General features: G+C 41.6%; 5 protein-coding genes and 3 pseudogenes across 6 annotated transcripts; 4 read left to right on the plus strand and 4 right to left on the minus strand.

Moving 5' to 3' along the window:
* Positions 1 to 877: 877 nt before the first annotated feature.
* LOC109136734 (hemoglobin subunit beta) lies at positions 878 to 1,720 on the minus strand. Its single transcript, XM_019252854.2, is given in 4 exon segments — positions 878 to 1,094; positions 1,188 to 1,332; positions 1,334 to 1,408; positions 1,562 to 1,720. Coding segments are annotated over 4 exon segments (441 nt in total). The 5' UTR covers positions 1,654 to 1,720; the 3' UTR covers positions 878 to 965.
* Positions 1,721 to 2,458: 738 nt separating this feature from the next.
* LOC109136736 (hemoglobin embryonic subunit alpha-like) lies at positions 2,459 to 3,270 on the plus strand. 2 transcript variants are annotated; one of them, XM_027288276.1, is made up of 3 exons: positions 2,459 to 2,593; positions 2,695 to 2,899; positions 3,100 to 3,270. In XM_027288276.1, the coding sequence occupies exons 1-3, from the start codon at positions 2,496 to 2,498 to the stop codon at positions 3,253 to 3,255; spliced, it is 459 nt and encodes a 152-aa protein (XP_027144077.1). In that variant the 5' UTR covers positions 2,459 to 2,495; the 3' UTR covers positions 3,256 to 3,270. The 2 variants fall into 2 exon arrangements, with proteins under 2 accessions (XP_027144077.1, XP_027144106.1); XM_027288305.1 differs by having other exon boundaries at positions 2,695 to 2,902; positions 3,102 to 3,230.
* A 1,788-nt stretch (positions 3,271 to 5,058) lies between these two features.
* Positions 5,059 to 5,864, minus strand: LOC113746425 (hemoglobin subunit beta-2-like). The gene is made up of 3 exons (XM_027281965.1): positions 5,743 to 5,864; positions 5,367 to 5,589; positions 5,059 to 5,274 (listed from the first exon to the last, which is right to left on the minus strand). The coding sequence occupies exons 1-3, from the start codon at positions 5,829 to 5,831 to the stop codon at positions 5,146 to 5,148; spliced, it is 441 nt and encodes a 146-aa protein (XP_027137766.1). The 5' UTR covers positions 5,832 to 5,864; the 3' UTR covers positions 5,059 to 5,145.
* A 214-nt stretch (positions 5,865 to 6,078) lies between these two features.
* Positions 6,079 to 11,099, plus strand: LOC109136735 (hemoglobin subunit alpha-1; the record flags this gene model as incomplete). Its single annotated transcript, XM_027282928.1, is given in 8 exon segments — positions 6,079 to 6,111; positions 10,232 to 10,366; positions 10,368 to 10,435; positions 10,540 to 10,665; positions 10,667 to 10,747; positions 10,950 to 10,988; positions 10,990 to 11,008; positions 11,010 to 11,099. Coding segments are annotated over 8 exon segments (591 nt in total), but the record flags the coding sequence as incomplete, so codon positions are not given.
* Positions 6,661 to 7,435, plus strand: LOC113746424 (hemoglobin embryonic subunit alpha-like; annotated as a pseudogene).
* On the minus strand, positions 8,838 to 9,560 carry LOC113746426 (hemoglobin subunit beta-2-like; annotated as a pseudogene).
* Positions 11,100 to 13,049: 1,950 nt separating the features above from the next.
* On the minus strand, positions 13,050 to 13,742 carry LOC113746428 (hemoglobin subunit beta-2-like; annotated as a pseudogene).
* Positions 13,743 to 14,411: 669 nt separating this feature from the next.
* Positions 14,412 to 15,274, plus strand: LOC109143174 (hemoglobin embryonic subunit alpha). Its single transcript, XM_027281970.1, is given in 4 exon segments — positions 14,412 to 14,570; positions 14,664 to 14,871; positions 15,073 to 15,109; positions 15,112 to 15,274. Coding segments are annotated over 4 exon segments (432 nt in total). The 5' UTR covers positions 14,412 to 14,472; the 3' UTR covers positions 15,201 to 15,274.
* The last annotated feature ends 4,102 nt before the right edge of the window (positions 15,275 to 19,376 follow it).

Consider the following 19,376-nt stretch of genomic DNA (forward strand, 5'->3'; position numbering starts at 1 on the left):
TTCTGTGCCGCCCGCATCTAGCACGATTCAGCTTTCCCGGAGTCAACAAAGGCAGTGTGTCCAGGTGGAAGGGGCATTAAAAAAAGAACACGAAGAAAAAACACGAAAAAACACGACCAAAGCACAAGAAACCTTCTAAACACTCGTGTTAGAGGGGCAGGACTCCACACGAGTACGTAAAGAAAAACATAAACAACCAAAAAAGAGAAAAGAAAACAAAAAAGAAAAGCAAGCGCCTCAAAGGCTGGAGCAGTCGCGTAACAGGTGCAGCGTGCAGCTTTCGCGCATGCGCACAAGTCTATATATATATATATTGATATATAAGTCCTTCATTATCTATATATATATATATTTTCTATAATATCTATTCTTTCTTATGCGTATCGGCCCATCCACTGTTTACTGAATTCATCATTTTGAATCTTTTACAATATTATTACACTGTTTGTGTTTATTATATATTCCATATTAATTCACACATTGAATTTAATGAACCAAAGTCAGGACAAAGTTTGTCATTTTTTAAATTAGCTCTCCTGTAAAAGTTGAGGGGATGTCATTTACACTTCTCTGGTTCCCATCCATTGAGCTAAGTATGATTATGAAATAGATTGTTGTTGTTATTTATATTAATGTGCTACTACTAGTAATAGTAGTAGTATTGCTGTTGTAGAATCACGCGTTCTTAGATAATAATGTAAATGTTTACCTGAAGTTGTGACCTAATAAACTCTTCACAGAATCGGCTATGCCCACTTACCAACAGTTACTCTCATTTTAAGTAACGTCATGTTTTTACATATTGCAGGTCTGTGTCTAAAAGTCATTGTTTGTTTTTTATTTGTTACATTCATGTCATTATCACGGACAAACAACCTTTTGGATTTTATTTTTTTATTTGCTTTTGAGAAACACAATGCTTTTCAACAGATGATCAGCATGTGAAGGTCTTCTGCTGCAGCTCTCTAGTGGTACTGTCTTCCCAGGGAGGACACCACCACGGACAGGAACTTCTGAAAAGCGGCCTGGACGTCACCAGTGAACGCGTTGCCCATCTTTGCAGCAAGCACGATGGTCAGACAGTCAGACAACAGCTGCAACACATCAAGCATAAAAAAACATTAACATGGGCGTCTTTGAAATACTGGTTGAATATGAATAACAATAATTAAGTTCCACAAGTTTACCCTGAAGTTGTCAGGGTCCACATGCAGTTTCTCGGAGTGCAGCACACTCAGGTCGGCATAGGTTTGCTTGATGTTGTCCATATTCTGCAAACCCCGGTCCAGACCGCGGAGGATAGTTATTCCGTGCTTTGCAACCAGCGGATTTATACGTGGCGGCGGCATTGTAGAGGTTTCCAAAGTTCCCGAAATACCTCTGAGTCCAGGGGTAGACGACCAGACACCTGAGGGAACATGAAAAACAGAAATGTTACAGAGTAACATTATGAGATGAAATCTGTGTGCCGAGAATTATGCATACAGAACATGAATAAATAATACTGCTTATTGAGAATTCCCAAAACGAACAAACAAAAGACTAAACGAGGATGCTTGACCTGGTAAGAGCTGCAGGTCCCACTTCCTCATAGTTAATCTTGGAGAAGATGTCCTGGATGGTGTCGCGCTCAAAGTCTGTCCATTCGACCATTTTGCCGGCTCTAGATTTTCTTGTGCGGGTCTGTAGATCATCTGCTCACCAGATACAACTTTTAAAGCAACTCTACGCCCCTCCCAGAAGCAAGATTGGGTGGCGGCGGTCAGGCAAATATAGATTATCACAATAGTGTTAAGAGAAGGGCGTATCTGGATCACTTATCTGTCTCGGAGGCAAAAAACAAAAAACAAAAAACAAACAAAAAAAAATAAATAGCCTGAGCGAAATAACCTGAATCCGGTCTATATTCATGGAAGTTTCCGGACCAGCACCTTGGACAGGGTTCTTGTAAACTTTTTTTTATACAGGAGAGCAAGTACAGAGGCATGGATGGGTTTAAATCTTGTTCAATTCATAAATGATCATTTATAGTAAATAGTTATATACGTGGTTGGTGTATATTAATTTGTGCCAAACAGCTGCTCACAGCTGTCAGTCTCTAGTAAACATGTCCATAACTCGTTATCCAAAAAGCTGGCTATTTAAAATGGTTAAGTAGACGCTTTTAACATTGTTAATAGGAGGTTGAACGTTGAACCGGATCGCCTGTCTGTGACTTTTCATCAGCTAGAGGTTTACAGTGGAGCTTTTAGACTGGATTGTCTCAAACATACATACATAAATGCAGATGATTTGAAAATAGTGTGGTTGTGTGACGACATTCAAAGAGTCACATGACAAGATTTTTCTTATCTCATCGAGATTACAACTTAACTGGAACGCCTTCCAAGCCTATCTTGATGGAGGTCTGGTGGTGTGCCCATACTCCGTTTCAGACATAAAGCCCCACAGTTTGGACTGCACACGCATTCAGCACCTCTAAATCAACAAGCAAGATGACCAGTCTCACCGCTAAGGACAAGGCCGCAGTCAGAGCCTTCTGGAACAAAGTGTCTGGAAAAGCGGAGGACATCGGCACCAATGCTCTGGCCAGGTACATGTGACCAAAACCGATCGAATAAACCTGTTCCAACATTGATGAATTCATTAACGCTCTTTCGTTTTGTTTTTGTTTTGTTTTGTTTTTTAACCCAGGATGCTGACTGTGTACCCGCAGACTAAGACATACTTCGCCCACTGGAAGGACCAGAGCCCTAACTCCCCCTCAGCGAGGAAGCACGGAATAACTGTGATGTCTGGAGTTGCAGATGCTGTGACCAAGATCGACGACTTGAAAGGAGGTCTTCTCAACCTCAGTGAACTGCACGCCTTCACTCTGCGTGTGGACCCGCTAACTTCAGGTGCAAAGCCAAAGTCATCAAAAATTATAGCCTGTGATTTATGAAAACTTAGGGCCTTGAGAATATTGATTCATTTAGACAAACCTGTCATTCAGAGTGGTCTACATTTGCAGATGGACTTCGCATTAAGTGTTAGAGCAGAACTCTGTGAAAGATGTGCGATGGATAGCTAACATCTGTGTGGTTGTCTTCTTTTGGCAGATTATCTCCCACTGCATCCTTGTTGTCATGGCCATCATGTTCCCGACCGATTTCACCCCTGAGGTCCATGTGGCTATGGACAAGTTCCTGGCTGCTCTGGCTCTGGCCCTGGCTGAGAAATACAGATAAAAGCAGAGAAGATGATGGAGACTGAAGTTGCTTACTCCACAATACAATAAATAAGAATACATGCAAATTAACTTGTTTTTGGCTTTTTTTTTTCTTTTGTCTTTTTTGGGATTGAGAAAAACAGAATTTCATATCTGTATGTTCTGTATATATAGCAGTGTTAACAATAAAGTTTACTTGACTTGCCAAGAATAGTAGTAGTAGAAGAAGTAGTAGAAGTAGTAGTGGTAGTAATAGTTGTAGTAGTGGATGTCGTGGTAGTGGTAGTAGTAGTAAAATTCTGGAAGTTTCAGGATCAGTACCTTGGACAGCGATCTTTAAATTTCAGTGCAGAATGTTGAACATATATATGTATCAGAATCAGAATCAGAAATACTTTAATAATCCCAATATTTTTTGTTACAATACTCCAGTATACAAACAAACAAAAACATGTGTAAACACGTAACCATCTATTAAGAACAATATATATATATGGCCAGGTACATTGACCAAAACCGATCACTACATAAACTATCTATATATTAAAGGTCCAATGGTGCTGCAGGGATGTTGTTTTGCAGAGGAGGGATGGACAGGACAACGATGCTGACATGCAGGATCTCTCAGCAGATAGTATGGACGGGTCCAACTGCTAGCAGGTCAACAGTTCAACCTCCGGCTACCGAGCTGTTTCTTTGCTCGTAATGTGACAGGTACAATCCCGGTCGGCCCGGACAGTGTGGAAGCAATCGACGGAGATGTTCTGGTCCGTAGTGTCCCTGTGCAGCCATGTCTCTGTGAAGCACATCAGACTGCAATGCCATCTGTGCTAAGAGACCGCACATGTCCCGTAAACAACAGAGGGAGACCGGCCCAAATCTTGTCCTCTCTACAAACTGTCCCGTCTCGACCCTCCTCTGCATCAACAGTGTGTTATCCTTCAGAGTTCAGCTGGTATATCAGCTGGTCTTGCTTCTGTGCCGGCCGGCATTAGACGAATCAGCTGTTCCCGGAGTCAACAAAGGCAGTGTGTCCAGGTGGAAGGGGCATTTAAAAAAGACACGAGAAAAAAAACACGAGAATGCACGACAAAGCACAGAAACTTTCTAAAAACATCGTTTTAGAGGGGGCAGGACTCCACAGAGTTACAGTAAAGAAAACATACACAACAAAAGAGAAAAAAGACAAAAAGTCAAAAAGCGACCTCAAAGGCTGGAGCAGCGTAACAGGCAGCGTGCAGCTTTCGCGCATGCGCACAAAAAGTATATATATGGTGCTGAAGGGGCACTCAAGTGCATTAAAAACATTTTAAAAATTAAAATATGCAAATATTGCTTCTTATACGTATCGCCATCCACATGTTTAATGAATTCATAGTTTATAATATTTTACAATAATTTATTACACTGTTTGTGTTTTATTACATATTCAATATTAATATCACACATTGAATTTAATGAACAAAGTCAGGACAAAGTATGGTCATTTTTTTAAATTAGCTCTCCTGTAAAGTTGAGGGGATGTCATTTACACTTCTCTGGTTCCCATCCCATTGAGCTAAGTATGATTATGAAATAGATTGTTGTTGATATTATTATTAATTGTACTACTCTAGTAATAGTAGTAGTATTGCTGTTGTAGAATTCACGTTCTTAGATAATAATGTAAATGTTTACTGAAGTTGTGACCTAATAAACTCGTCACAGAATCGGCTATGCCCACTTACCAACAAGTTTCTCTCTCATTTGAAGTAACGTCATGTTTTACATATTGCAGGTCTGTGTCTAAAAGTCATTGTTGTTTTATTATATTGTTACATTCATGTCATTATCACGGACAAACAACCTTTTGGATTTATTTTTTTATTTGCTTTTGAGAAACACAATGCTTTTCAACAGATGATCAGCATGTGAAGGTCTTCTGCTGCAGCTCTCTAGTGGTACTGTCTTCCCAGGGAGGACACCACCACGGACAGGAACTTCTGAAAAGCGGCCTGGACGTCACCAGTGAACGCGTTGCCCATCTTTGCAGCAAGCACGATGGTCAGACAGTCAGACAACAGCTGCAACACATCAAGCATAAAAAACATTAACATGGGCGTCTTTGAAATACTGGTTGAATATGAATAACAATAATTAAGTTCCACAAGTTTACCCTGAAGTTGTCAGGGTCCACATGCAGTTTCTCGGAGTGCAGCACACTCAGTTCGGCATAGGTTTGCTTGATGTTGTCCATATTCTGCTTACCCCGGTCCAGACCGCGGAGGATAGTTATTCCGTGCTTTGCAACCAGCGGATTTATAGCGATGGCGGCGGCATTGTAGAGGTTTCCAAAGTTCCCGAAATACCTCTGAGTCCAGGGGTAGACGACCAGACACCTGAGGGAACATGAAAAACAGAAATGTTACAGAGTAACATTAAGAGATGAAATCTGTGTGCCGAGAATTATGCATACAGAACATGAATATAAAAACTCTTTATTGATAATTCACAAAATAAGAAAAACAAACAAAGACAAAAGGATGTTTGACCTGGCAAGAGCTGCGGTCCCACTTCCTATGTTCATCTTGGAGAAGATGTCCTGGATGGTGTCGCGCTCAAAGTCTGTCCATTCGACCATTTTGCCGGCTCTAGATTTTCTTGTGCGGGTCTGTAGATCATCTGCTCACCAGATACAACTTTTAAAGCAACTCTACGCCCCTCCCAGAAGCAAGATTGGGTGGGCGGCGGGCCAGGCACATATAGATTATCAACATAGTGTTAGGAAGGGGCGTATCTGGATCACTTATCTGTCTCGGAGGCAAAAAACAAAAAAACAAACAAACAAAAAATAGCCTGAGCGAAATAACCTGAATCCGGTCTATATTCATGGAAGTTTCCGGACCAGCACCTTGGACAGGGTTCTTGTAAACTTTTTTTTATACAGGAGAGCAAGTACAGAGGCATGGATGGGTTTTTAAATCTGTGTTCAGATTCTATAAATGATCATTTTATATGTAAATAGTTATATACGTAGTGGTGTATATTAATTTGTGCCACACAGCTGCTCACAGCTGTCAGTCTCTAGTAAACATGTCCATAACTCGTTATCCAAAAAGCTGGCTATTTAAAATGGTTAAGTAGACGCTTTTAACATTGTTAATAGGAGGTTGAACGTTGAACCGGATCGCCTGTCTGTGACTTTTCATCAGCTAGAGGTTTACAGTGGAGCTTTTAGACTGGATTGTCTCAAACATACATACATAAATGCAGATGATTTGAAAATAGTGTGGTTGTGTGACGACATTCAAAGAGTCACCATGACAAGATTTTTCTTTATCTCATCGAGATTACAACTTAACTGGAACGCCTTCCACAGCCTATCTTGGTGGGGGTTCTGGGTGTGCCCATACTCCGTTTCAGACATAAAGACCCCACAGTTTGGACTGAACACCGCATTCAGCACCTCTAAATCAACAAGCAAGATGACTAGTCTCACCGCTAAGGACAAGCCGCAGTAGGCCTTCTGGAACAAAGTCTCTGGAAAAGCGGAGGACATCGGCACCAATGCTCTGGCCAGGTACATGTGACCAAAACCGATCGAATAAACCTGTTCCAACATTGATGAATTCATTAACGCTCTTTCGTTTTGTTTTGTTTTGTTTTTTTTTACCCAGGATGCTGACTGTGTACCCGCAGACTAAGACATACTTCGCCCACTGGAAGGACCAGAGCCCTAACTCCCCCTCAGCGAGGAAGCACGGAATAACTGTGATGTCTGGAGTTGCAGATGCTGTGACCAAGATCGACGACTTGAAAGGAGGTCTTCTCAACCTCAGTGAACTGCACGCCTTCACTCTGCGTGTGGACCCTGCTAACTTCAAGGTGCAAAGCCAAAGTCATCAAAAATTAGCCTGTGATTTATATGAAAACTTAGGGCCTTGGAAATTGATTCATTTAGACAAAACCTGTCATTCAGAGTTGTCTATACATTTGCAGTGGACTTCGCATTAAGTGTTAGAGCAGAATCTGTGAAAGATGTGCGATGGATAGCTAACATCTGTTGTGGTTGTCTTCTTTTGGAGATTATCTCCCACTGCATCCTTGTTTGTCATGGCCATCATGTTCCCGACCGATTTCACCCCTGAGGTCCATGTGGCTATGGACAAGTTCCTGGCTGCTCTTGCTCTGGCCCTGGCTGAGAAATACAGATAAACCGCAGGAGAAGATGATGGAGACTGAAGTTCAGTGCTTACTCCACATATCAATAACATAAAGACTACTGCCATTAACTTGTTTTGGTGCTTTTCTTTCCTTTCTTTTCTTTTTGTCTTTTTAGGGATATGAGGGGAAACAGAATTCCATTTATCTGATGTTTCTGTTATATAGCAGTGTTAAACATAAAGTTGAACTGACTGACAAGAATTGTAGTAGTAGTAGTAGAAGAGTAGTGGTAGTAAAGTTGTAGTAGTGGAGGTATACTAGTAATAGTAGTAGTGAAGTTGTGGGTAGTACAAGACATGTTCTAGGTTTCAGGATCAGTACCTTGACATCGCTCTTTAATTTCAGTGCGAATTTGCACATATATGTGCAGAGGGAGTGATGGGACAGACAACGATGCTGACACTGCGGGATCTCTCTCAGAGATATGGACGGAGTCCACTCCTTCAGATTCAGCTGGTACTCGGCTGGTCTTGCTTCTGTGCCGGCCGGCATTAGCGCGATCAGCTGTTTCCCCGGAGTCAAACAAAGGCAGTGTGTACAGGTGGAAGGGCATTTAAAAAAAACAAACACGAAAAAAAAAAAAAACACGACAGAAAGCACAGAAACTCTCTAAAAACATATTGTTAGAGGGGCAGGACTCCACGAGTTACAGTGAAAGAAAACATAAAAACATAAAGGAAAAAGACCAAAAAGTCAAAAAGCGATCTCAAAGGCGGAGCAGCGTAACAGGAGGCGTGCAGCTTTCGCGCATGCGCACAGAACGTTATAATATATATATATATATATATATATATCTATATATTATATATATAAAATTATATATATGGTGCTGAAGGGGCACTCAAGTGCATTTAAAACATTTTAAAAATTAAAATATGCAATATGCTTCTATACGTATCGCCATCCACATGTTAATGAATTCATAGTTTATAATATTTTACAATAATTTATACACTGTTTGTGTTTATTTATATTCAATATTATATCACACATGAATTTAATGAACAAAGTCAGGACAAAAGTTGGTCATTTTTTTAAATTAGCTCTCCTGTAAAGTTGGGGAGTTCATTTACACTTCTCTGGTTCCCATCCCATTGAGCTAGTATGATTTGAAATAGATTGTTGTTGTTATTATTATTAATTGTGCTACTACTAGTAATAGTAGTAGTATTGCTGTTGTAGAATTCACGTTCTTGATAATAATGTAAATGTTTACGAAGTTGTGACCTAATAAACTCGTTCACCGAATCGGCTATGCCCACTTACCAACAAGTTTCTCTCTATTTTAAGTAACGTCATTTTTTCATATTGCAGGTCTGTGTCTAAAAGTCATTGTTGTTTTATTATATTGTTACATTCATGTCATTATCACGGACAAACAACCTTTTGGATTTATTTTTTTTATTGCTTTTGAGAAACACATCTTTTCAACAGATGATCAGCATGTGAAGGTCTTCTGCTGCAGCTCTCTAGTGGTACTGTCTTCCCAGGGAGGACACCACACGGACAGGAACTTCTGAAAGCGGCCTGGACGTCACCAGTGAACGCCGTTGCCCATCTTTGCAGCAAGCACGATGGTCAGACAGTCAGACAAACAGCTGCAACACATCAAGCTAAAAAAACATTAACATGGGCGTCTTTGAAATACTGGGATTGAATATGAATAACAATAATTAAGTTCACAAGTTTACCCTGAAGTTGTCGGGTCCACATGCAGTTTCGGAGTGCAGCACACTCAGGTCGGCATAGGTTTGCTTGATGTTCCATATTTGCATACCCCGTCCGACCGCGGAGGATAGTTATTCCGTGCTTTGCAACCAGCGGATTTATAGCGATGGCGGCGCACTTTGTAGAGGGTTCTCAAGTTCCCGAAATACCTCTGAGTCCAGGGGTAGACGACCAGACACTGAGGGAACATGAGAAAAACAGAGAAATGTTACAGAGTAACATTATGAGATGAAATCTGTGTCCGAGAATTATGCATACAGAACATGAATCAAATATACTGCTTATTGAGAATCCCAAACGAAAACAAACAAAGACTAAACGAGGATGTTGCTGGAAAGAGCTGCAGGTCCATTCCTCATAGTTCATCTGGAGAAGAGTCCTGGATGGTGGGGCGCTCAAAGTCTGTCCATTCGACCATTTTGCCGGCTCTAGATTTCTTGTGCGTGTCTGTAGTCATCTGCTTCACCCGGATACAACTTTTAAAGCAACTCTACGCCCCTCCCAGAAGCAGATTGGTGGGTGGTGTGCCAGGCACATATAGATTATCGCACAACAGTTGTTAAGGAGGCGTATTCTGGATCCTTATCGTCTCGGAGGCCAAACATAATAATAATAATAAAAGTAAAACGCCTGAGCGAAATACTTGATAACAAGTTTCCGGACCAGCACCTTGGACAGGGGTTCTTGTAAACTTTTTTCCGGAGGCAAGTACAGTACACCCTTATATATTTAAATAGTTAATACGTATAGTGGTGTATATTAATTTGTGCCACACAGGCTCACATCTGTCAGTCTCTAGTACACATGTCCATAACTCGTTTCCAAAAAGCTGGCTAGTTAAAATGGTTAATTAGACGCTTTTAACATGTAATAGGAGGGTTGAACGTTGAACGCGGATCGCCTGTTCTTGACTTTTCATCAGCTAGAGGTTTACATTGGGAGCTTTTAGCCTGACTTGTCTATAAACAACATACCTAACATTGCAGATGATGAAAATAGTGTGGTTGTGTGAGACATTCAAAGAGTCACCATGACAAGATTTTTTTTTATCTCATCGAGATTGCAACTTAACTGGAACGCCTTTCACAGCCTATCTTGGTGGAGGTCTGGGTGTGCCCCTGCCCTGTTTCAAGTATAAAACCCACCAGGGTTTGGGCAGATCACAACATCAGCACCTCTAAATCAACAAGCAGATGGACCAGTCTCACCGCTAAGGACAAGGACCACTGTCAGAGCCTTCTGGAACAATAGTCTCTGGAAAAGCGAGGACATCGGCACCAATGCTTCGGCCAGGTACATGTGACCAAAACCGATCGAATAAACCTGTTCCAACATTGATGAATTCATTAACGCGCTTTCGTTTTGGTTTTGTTTTGTTTTTGTTTTTTCTTACCCAGGATGCTGACTGTGTACCCGCAGACTAAGACATACTTCGCCCACTGGAAGGACCAGAGCCCTAACTCCCCCTCAGCGAGGAAGCACGGAATAACTGTGATGTCTGGAGTTGCAGATGCTGGACCAAGATCGACGACTTGAAGGAGGTCTTCTTAACCTCAGTGAACTGCACGCCTTCACTCTGCGTGTGGACCCTGCTAACTTCAAGGTGCAAAGCCAAAGTCATCAAAATCATAGCCTGTGATTTATATGAAAACTTAGGGCCTTGAGAATATTGATTCATTTAGACAAACCTGTCATTCAGAGTGGTCTATACATTTGCAGATGACTTCGCATTAAGTGTTAGAGCAGAACTCTGTGAAGATGTGCGATGGATAGCTAACATCTTTGTTGGTTGTCTTCTTTTTGGCAGATTACTCCCACTGCTCCTTGTTGTCATGGCCATCATGTTCCGAAGATTTCACCCCTGAGGGTCCATGTGGCTATGGACAAGTTCCTGGCTGCTCTGGCTTGGCCCTGGCTGGAGAATACAGAAACAGCAGGAGAAGATGATGGAGACTGAGTTGCTTACTCCACATACCATAAATAAAAGAAATACATGCAAATTATGTTTTGGGGCTTTTTTTTTTCTTTTTGTTTTTTTTAGGGATATGAGAAAAACGATTTCATTTATCTGTATGTCTGTATATATAAGCAGTGTTACAATAAGTTACTTACTTGACAAGAATAGTGTAGTAGAAGAAGTAGTAGAGTAGTGTGGTAGTATAGTTTTAGTAGTAGATGTCGTGGTAGTGTGTAGTAGTAAAATCTGGAAGTTTCACGGATCAGTACCTTGGACATCGATCTTTACATTTCAGTGCAGAATGTTGAATCTATATTGTTCAGAATCAGAATCAGAAATACTTTAATAATCCCAATATTTTTTGTTACATACTCCAGTATACAAAAAACAAACACTGTGTAAACACAGTAACCATCTATTAGAACAATATATATTATGGCCAGGTACATGTGACCAAAACCGTCACTACATAAACTTATATTATATTAAAGGTCACATGTGCTGCGCGGCAGATGTTGTTTTGCAGAGGGGGATGGACAGGACAACGATGCTGACATGCAGGATCTCTCAGCAGATAGTATGGACGGAGTCCAACTCTAGCAGGTCAACATTCAACATCCGGGCTACAGAGCTGTTCTTTGCTCGTAATGGACAGGTACAATCCCGGTCGGCCGGACAGTGTGGAAGCAATCGACGGAGATGTTCTGGTCCGTGTGTCCCTGTGCAGCCATGTCTCTGTGAAGCATCCGACTGCAATGCCACTGTTGCTAGAGACCGCACATGTCCCGTAACAACAGAGGAGGACACGGCCCAAATCTTGTCTCTCTACAAACCTGTCCCGTCTCGACCCTCCTCTGCATCAACAGTGTGTTATCCTCGCGAGTTCAGCTGGTATATCAGCTGGTCTTGCTTCTGTGCCGGCCGGCATTAGCACGATCAGCTGTTCCCCGGAGTCAACAAAGGCAGTGTGTCCAGGTGGAAGGGGCATTTAAAAAAGAACACGAGAAAAAACACGAGAAATGCACGACAGAAAGCACAGAAACTTTCTAAAAAACATCGTTGTTAGAGGGGGCAGGACTCCACAGAGTTACAGTAAAGAAAACATAAACAAACAAAAGAGAAAAAAGACAAAAAGTCAAAAAGCGACCTCAAAGGCTGGAGCAGCGTAACAGGCAGCGTGCAGCTTTCGCGCATGCGCACAAAAGTATATATATGGTGCTGAAGGGGCACTCAAGTGCATTAAAAACATTTTTTAAAATAAATATGCAAATATTGCTTCTTATACGTATCGCCATCCACATGTTTAATGAATTCATAGTTTATAATATTTTACAATAATTTATTACACTGTTTGTGTTTTATTATATATTCAATATTAATATCACACATTGAATTTAATGAACAAAGTCAGGACAAAGTATGGTCATTTTTTTAAATTAGCTCTCCTGTAAAGTTGAGGGGATGTCATTTACACTTCTCTGGTTCCCATCCCATTGAGCTAAGTTGATTTGAATAGATTGTGTGTTGTTTATTATTAATTGTACTACTACTAGTAATAGTAGTAGTATTGCTGTTGTAGAATTCACGTTCTTAGATAATAATGTAAATGTTTACTGAAGTTGTGACCTAATAAACTCGTCACAGAATCGGCTATGCCCACTTACCAACAAGTTTCTCTCTCTTTTAGTAACGTCTGTTTACATATTTGCAGGTCTGTGTCTAAAAGTCATTGTTGTTTTATATTTGTTACCTTCATGTCATTTCACGGACAAACAACCTTTTGGATTTATTTTTTATTTGCTTTTGAGAAACACATGCTTTTCAACAGTGATCAGCATGTTGAAGGTCTTCTGCTGCAGCTCTCTAGTGGTACTGTCTTCCCAGGGAGGACACCACCACGGACAGGAACTTCTGAAAAGCGCCTGGACGTCACCGTGAACGCGTTGCCCATTTGCAGCAGCACGATGGTCAGACAGTCGACAACAGCTGCAACACATCAAGCATAAAAACATTACATGGGCGTCTTTGAATACTGGTTGAATATGAATAACAATAATTAAGTTCCACAAGTTTACCCTGAAGTTGTCAGGGTCCACATGCAGTTTCTCGGAGTGCAGCACACTCAGTTCGGCATAGGTTTGCTTGATGTTGTCCATATTCTGCATACCCCGGTCCAGACCGCGGAGGATAGTTATTCCGTGCTTTGCAACAGCGGATTTATAGCGATGGGGCGGCGGCTTGTAGAGGTTTCCAAAGTTCCCGAAATACCTCTGAGTCCAGGGGTAGACGACCAGACACCTGAGGGAACATGAAAAACAGAAATGTTACAGAAGTACATTAAGAGATGAATATGTGTGCCGAGAATTATGCATACAGAACATGATAATAATACTTTTATTGAAATTCACAAAACGAACAAACAAACAAAGACTAAACGAGGATGTTTGACCTGGTAAGAGCTGCAGGTCCCACTTCCTCATAGTTATCTTGGAGAAGATGTCCTGGATGGTGTCGCGCTCAAAGTCTGTCCATTCGACCATTTTGCCGGCTCTAGATTTTCTTGTGCGGGTCTGTAGATCATCTGCTCACCAGATACAACTTTTAAAGCAACTCTACGCCCCTCCCAGAAGCAAGATTGGGTGGGTGGGGCCAGGCACATATAGATTATCACAACAGTGTTAAGAGAAGGGCGTATCTGGATCACTTATCTGTCTCGGAGGAAAAAAAAAAAAAACAAAAAAACAAAAAATGCCTGAGCGAAATAACCTGAATCCGGTCTATATTCATGGAAGTTCCCGGACCAGCACCTTGGACAGGGTTCTTGTAAACTTTTTTTTATACAGGAGAGCAAGTACAGAGGCATGGATGGGTTTTTAAATCTGTGTTCAGATTCTATAAATGATCATTTTATATGTAAATAGTTATATACGTAGTGGTGTATATTAATTTGTGCCACACAGCTGCTCACAGCTGTCAGTCTCTAGTAAACATGTCCCTAACTCGTTATCCAAAAAGCTGGCTATTTAAAATGGTTAAGTAGACGCTTTTAACATTGTTAATAGGAGGTTGAACGTTGAACCGGATCGCCTGTCTGTGACTTTTCATCAGCTAGAGGTTTACAGTGGAGCTTTTAGACTGGATTGTCTCAAACATACATACATAAATGCAGTGATTTGAAAATAGTGTGTTGTGTGACGACATTCAAAGAGTCACCATGACAAGATTTTTTTTTATCTCATCGAGATTACAACTTAACTGGACGCCTTCCACGCCTATCTTGATGGAGGTCTGGTGTGCCCTACTCCGTTTCAGACATAAGACCCCACAGTTTGGCCTGAACACCGCATTCAGCACCTCTAAATCAACAAGCAAGATGACCAGTCTCACCGCTAAGGACAAGGCCGCAGTCAGAGCCTTCTGGAACAAAGTCTCTGGAAAAGCGGAGGACATCGGCACCAATGCTCTGGCCAGGTACATGTGACCAAAACCGATCGAAAAACCTGTTCAACATTGATGAATTCATTACGCTCTTTCGTTTTTTTTGTTTTGTTTTTTCTTACCCAGGATGCTGACTGTGTACCCGCAGACTAAGACATACTTTGCCCACTGGAAGGACCAGAGCCCTAACTCCCCCTCAGCGAGGAAGCACGGAATAACTGTGATGTCTGGAGTTGCAGATGCTGTGACCAAGATCGACGACTTGAAAGGAGGTCTTCTCAACCTCAGTGAACTGCACGCCTTCACTCTGCGTGTGGACCCTGCTAACTTCAAGGTGCAAAGCCAAAGTCATCAAAATTATAGCCTGTGATTTATATGAAAACTTAGGGCCTTGAGAATATTGATTCATTTAGACAAACCTGTCATTCAGAGTGGTCTATACATTGCAGATGGACTTCGCATTAAGTGTTAGAGCAGAACTCTGTGAAGATGTGCGATGAGGAAGCTAACATCTGTGTGTTTGTCTTTTTGGCAGATTATCTCCCACTGCATCCTTGTTGTCATGGCCATCATGTTCCCGACGATTTCACCCCTGAGGTCCATGTGGCTATGGACAAGTTCCTGGCTGCTCTGGCTCTGGCCCTGGCTGAGAAATACAGATAAACAGCAGGAGAAGATGATGGAGACTGAAGTTGCTTACTCCACATACAATAAATAAAGAAATACATGCAAATTAACTTGTTTTGGGGCTTTTTTTTTTCTTTCTTTTTGTCTTTTTTAGGGATATAGAGGAAAACAGAATCATTTCTGTATGTTCTGTTATATAGCAGTGTTACAATAAAGTTGACTTGACTGACAAGAATTGTAGTAGTAGAAAGTAGTAGTGGTATAATAGTTGTAGTAGTGGAGGTAGTCTAGTAATAGTAGGTGGAAGTGTGGTAGAAAGTAAAATTCTGGAGTTTCAGGATCAGTACCTTGGACATCGATCTTTAAATTTCAGTGCAGAATTTGAACATATATGTGCCAGAGGGAGGATGGACAGGACAACGATGCGAACATGCGGATCTCTTCAGCAGATATATGGGACGGAAGTCCAACTCCTCCGAGTTAGCTGGTACATCGGTGGTCTTGCTTCTGTGCCGGCCGGGCAATAGCTCGCGCGATCAGCTGTATTTTTAAGATGAAAGTGAAATTAAGTGACTATCCTTTAGTGTCGTTTTAGTCATATTTAGATCGTGGATTTGTGTTTGAGAATATACATCTTCAATAATTAAATATGACCATCTCTTACCAGGTGATGTCTCAAATCAGTGCAGGATCATACTTGTTTTTATGCGACACAACTATTACTTTCTTTTTCTTTTTTTTATATCAAATCTTAACATCTTTCATTATTTTTTAAAATAAACGTTTCTACCCATTATTTACCCACATTTTTATTTGAAAACCGGAAGTTTCTATTACGCTGCAGTAGGCTAGCGCTGGCTTTCCCAATTGTCTTAAAAGTATTGTCATAAATTGTCGGCAATAAGGGCGCACTGAAAATGGTTGGAGCAGGTGGCTTGACCACGCAAAAACGAGATCGGCTGGCTTGACCCGTTACCGATCAGTGTGATGTGGTCTTTTATCGCCCCTCGTTGTAATGATATAATGTCATAAGTTTAATTCGTGTTAATAGAACACTATGGATATGACCTCCACACTTGTTATTGTGTTTGATTCGGCTATATTTTGTGGTTAAAACGTCTATCAAAAATTCAACAGCTTTGATTTGCATTCTATGTAGTTATAAAATAAACACAAACAACACACGTTTTTTTCCGACACGACTCTTAAAAGAACACTGCAGTCAGGCATTTTATGTTTGTATTTTTTTTTTTATTGAAGAAGCCTACACTCCGCGAAGGGTTGTTGACTTGTTGTTTACGTGCCCTGTGTCGGCCGTCGCTGCTCTGCTTCTCTGGCGTTTGCGGTCCCTTTCCGCCCGAGGGGGCCCCCCGCCCGGCCCGCGGCCCCCTTGTCCTCGCTGCGCGGTTGGGGCCCCTGGCGTGCCCTCGCCGGGCCGTCCCTGGCGTTACCCCCCTCCTGTGTGGGCCATGCTTCTGCGGTTGTGCCCGCGACCCCGCTTCGTTTGGACGTCCGCATCGCCACATCTTTTCGATTGGGAGTCCTGCTTCCCTCCCCCTCCTGGGGCCCGGTTTCTTTTTTTTCTCTCGCTCTCGTCTCTTTTCTTTTTAAACTTTATACTTACAGTGTGTTTGTCATTTGTGCATCCTCCTCCTGGGGATGAAAAAACGCAACACTATCTAATTAGTTTTGTGCGCATGCGCGAAAGCTGCACGCTGCCTGTTACGCTGCTCCAGCCTTTGAGGTCGCTTTTTGACTTTTTGTCTTTTTTCTCTTTTGTTTGTTTATGTTTTCTTTACTGTAACTCTGTGGAGTCCTGCCCCCTCTAACAACGATGTTTTTAGAAAGTTTCTGTGCTTTCTGTCGTGCATTTCTCGTGTTTTTTCTTCGTGTTCTTTTTTAAATGCCCCTTCCACCTGGACACACTGCCTTTGTTGACTCCGGGGAACAGCTGATCGTGCTAATGCCGGCCGGCACAGAAGCAAGACCAGCTGATATACCAGCTGAACTCTGAAGGATAACACACTGTTGATGCAGAGGAGGGTCGAGACGGGACAGGTTTGTAGAGAGGACAAGATTTGGGCCGTGTCTCCCTCTGTTGTTACGGGACATGTGCGGTCTCTTAGCAACAGATGGCATTGCAGTCTGATGTGCTTCACAGAGACATGGCTGCACAGGGACACTACGGACCAGAACATCTCCGTCGATTGCTTCCACACTGTCCGGGCCGACCGGGATTGTACCTGTCACATTACGAGCAAAGAACAGCTCTGTAGCCCGGATGTTGAACTGTTGACCTGCTAGCAGTTGGACTCCGTCCATACTATCTGCTGAGAGATCCTGCATGTCAGCATCGTTGTCCTGTCCATCCCTCCCTCTGCAAAACAACATCTGCCTGCAGCACCATTGGACCTTTAATATATATATAGTTTATGTAGTGATCGGTTTTGGTCACATGTACCTGGCCATATATATATATATTGTTCTTAATAGATGGTTACGTGTTTACATATGTTGTTTTTGTTTGTTTGTATACTGGAGTATTGTAGGAGTATTGTAACAAAAAATAATTTCCCCCTGGGATTATTAAAGTATTTCTGATGTCTGTCCGTCCTGGGAGAGGGATCCCTCCTCTGTGGCTCTTCCTGAGGTTTCTTCCACCTCCCTGTTAAAGGTTTTCCTCACTCGAACCCAGGGTCTAAGGACAGGGCTATACAAATAAAATTTGATTTGATTTGATTTAAGAGTTCCAGGCACAGCTAGCATCCTCTCTCATTCTGGTAAGAATCTATTTCTGCTATTTGTTTGTGATGTCTTTGACTTGTATTTTCATGCATTTTTGACATGTACATGAATAGATTATTCAATAGTGATTCTTCTCTTTCCAAATCAGGTTAACACTCAAAACTCAGAGAGGACATCCATCTTCAGGCAATGGGAGCCCAGTCGCAGCAGGGAGTCCGTTGAATGCTGGGAAGAGACCATCCTCAGATGATAGGAGTCCAAACGGCCCCTCTTCCAAGAAATCATGTGCACACCCCCCACTGGATGTGCGCAAGGACCTAACTGGACATTTGGAGGTGAAGAGAGGACGCTGCAGACATTGCAGTAAAGAGTATACTAAAACCCAATGCAGCAAGTGCGATGTTCGCCTCTGTTTTTCAGAGGACAAGAACTTCTGGGACTATCATTGTAAATGTTTAATAAATAAAAATAATATAATATATAAAGTAATATAAAAGTTGTTGATGGAATAATAACATAACAACATGACTGAGATTATTTTTCATGTTATACTGTTCTGGGACAAAAGCCAAACCCTACAAATGAATCTTTAGTTCTCTATTGTTCTGACAATGAGTACAAATACAAGAGATTCTGCTCCCCATTTAGCCCAATGTTGCAATATTGCAACATTTCCGTAAAAACTTACAAAAACGTTTTAAACACTTAATTTTCAGCCCCAAAGGCTGTTTTTTTCTATATTTGGGTTTTACAGGGTTAAGGTTCATTCTTGACCTTACAAATATTAGTTTTAACAAAACTTTTACCTTAAGGTCAAAGATGTTAGACTGACGAGCTTTTAGAGCTCCATCTTGTGGACTAAGTAGCTCTGACTACAGTGATTTCTGAAGTGTGTTGTAAATTCTAATGAAAGTTAAAAACAACCATTTGTTGTCATGTCAGCCTGTGAACAACTGACCTGAAACAGGGACAACCTGCTCCCTGAAGACTAACTTGTCCTTGTCCCTGAGGAAGCAGTTGGGTGTCCTCTGAATGATTTCATTATTTTGTTAGAGAATGTTAAAGACCACAGGGATGCTGCCACAAAGAACCTCTACAAGCTCAAAAGACAGACCTTAAGTGTATTAATGTTTTTTGTAGGTTTTTTTTTGTCATTTTGACCATGGTGGCAGCACAAACAAGGATGCGATTGCTACCATGGTGACTCCTCTGTGATGAGGTAATTTGCTGATAGTTGGTTCCAATCCCTGGCATAAACCAGAGGTAGATTCATACAAAGGCAGCGCAAACTGAGTTGTTTTTGTGGAAGTTGGGCACCAGATGTCTAATTATTGCAACAGCAACAATAATGCTTAAAAAATAAGTTAATTCAAAGCAGACACCAAGACACAAAGTGATAAACCTGCAGCCTCCAACTTGCTGTGGCAAGGCATGGTGCCATTTTAGACACCCATCCACTGTATTCTG

Source organism: Larimichthys crocea, chromosome I (genome assembly GCF_000972845.2).
Source record: "Larimichthys crocea isolate SSNF chromosome I, L_crocea_2.0, whole genome shotgun sequence".
Taxonomy (NCBI): Eukaryota; Metazoa; Chordata; class Actinopteri; family Sciaenidae; genus Larimichthys; species Larimichthys crocea.

What these genes read in the sequence shown, in the direction of transcription:
- LOC109136736 (XM_027288276.1), top strand. Translation starts at nt 2,496, where the DNA reads ATGACCAGTCTCACCGCTAAGGACAAGGCCGCAGTCAGAGCCTTCTGG. An exon ending in GGCACCAATGCTCTGGCCAG is followed by an intron (nt 2,594 to 2,694) that starts GTACATGTGACC and finishes TTTTTAACCCAG; the next exon opens with GATGCTGACTGTGTACCCGC. An exon ending in GTGTGGACCCGCTAACTTCA is followed by an intron (nt 2,900 to 3,099) that starts GGTGCAAAGCCA and finishes TCTTCTTTTGGC; the next exon opens with AGATTATCTCCCACTGCATC.
- LOC113746425 (XM_027281965.1), bottom strand. Translation starts at nt 5,831, where the DNA reads ATGGTCGAATGGACAGACTTTGAGCGCGACACCATCCAGGACATCTTC. An exon ending in GGGACCGCAGCTCTTGCCAG is followed by an intron (nt 5,590 to 5,742) that starts GTCAAACATCCT and finishes ATGTTCCCTCAG; the next exon opens with GTGTCTGGTCGTCTACCCCT. An exon ending in TGGACCCTGACAACTTCAGG is followed by an intron (nt 5,275 to 5,366) that starts GTAAACTTGTGG and finishes GATGTGTTGCAG; the next exon opens with CTGTTGTCTGACTGTCTGAC.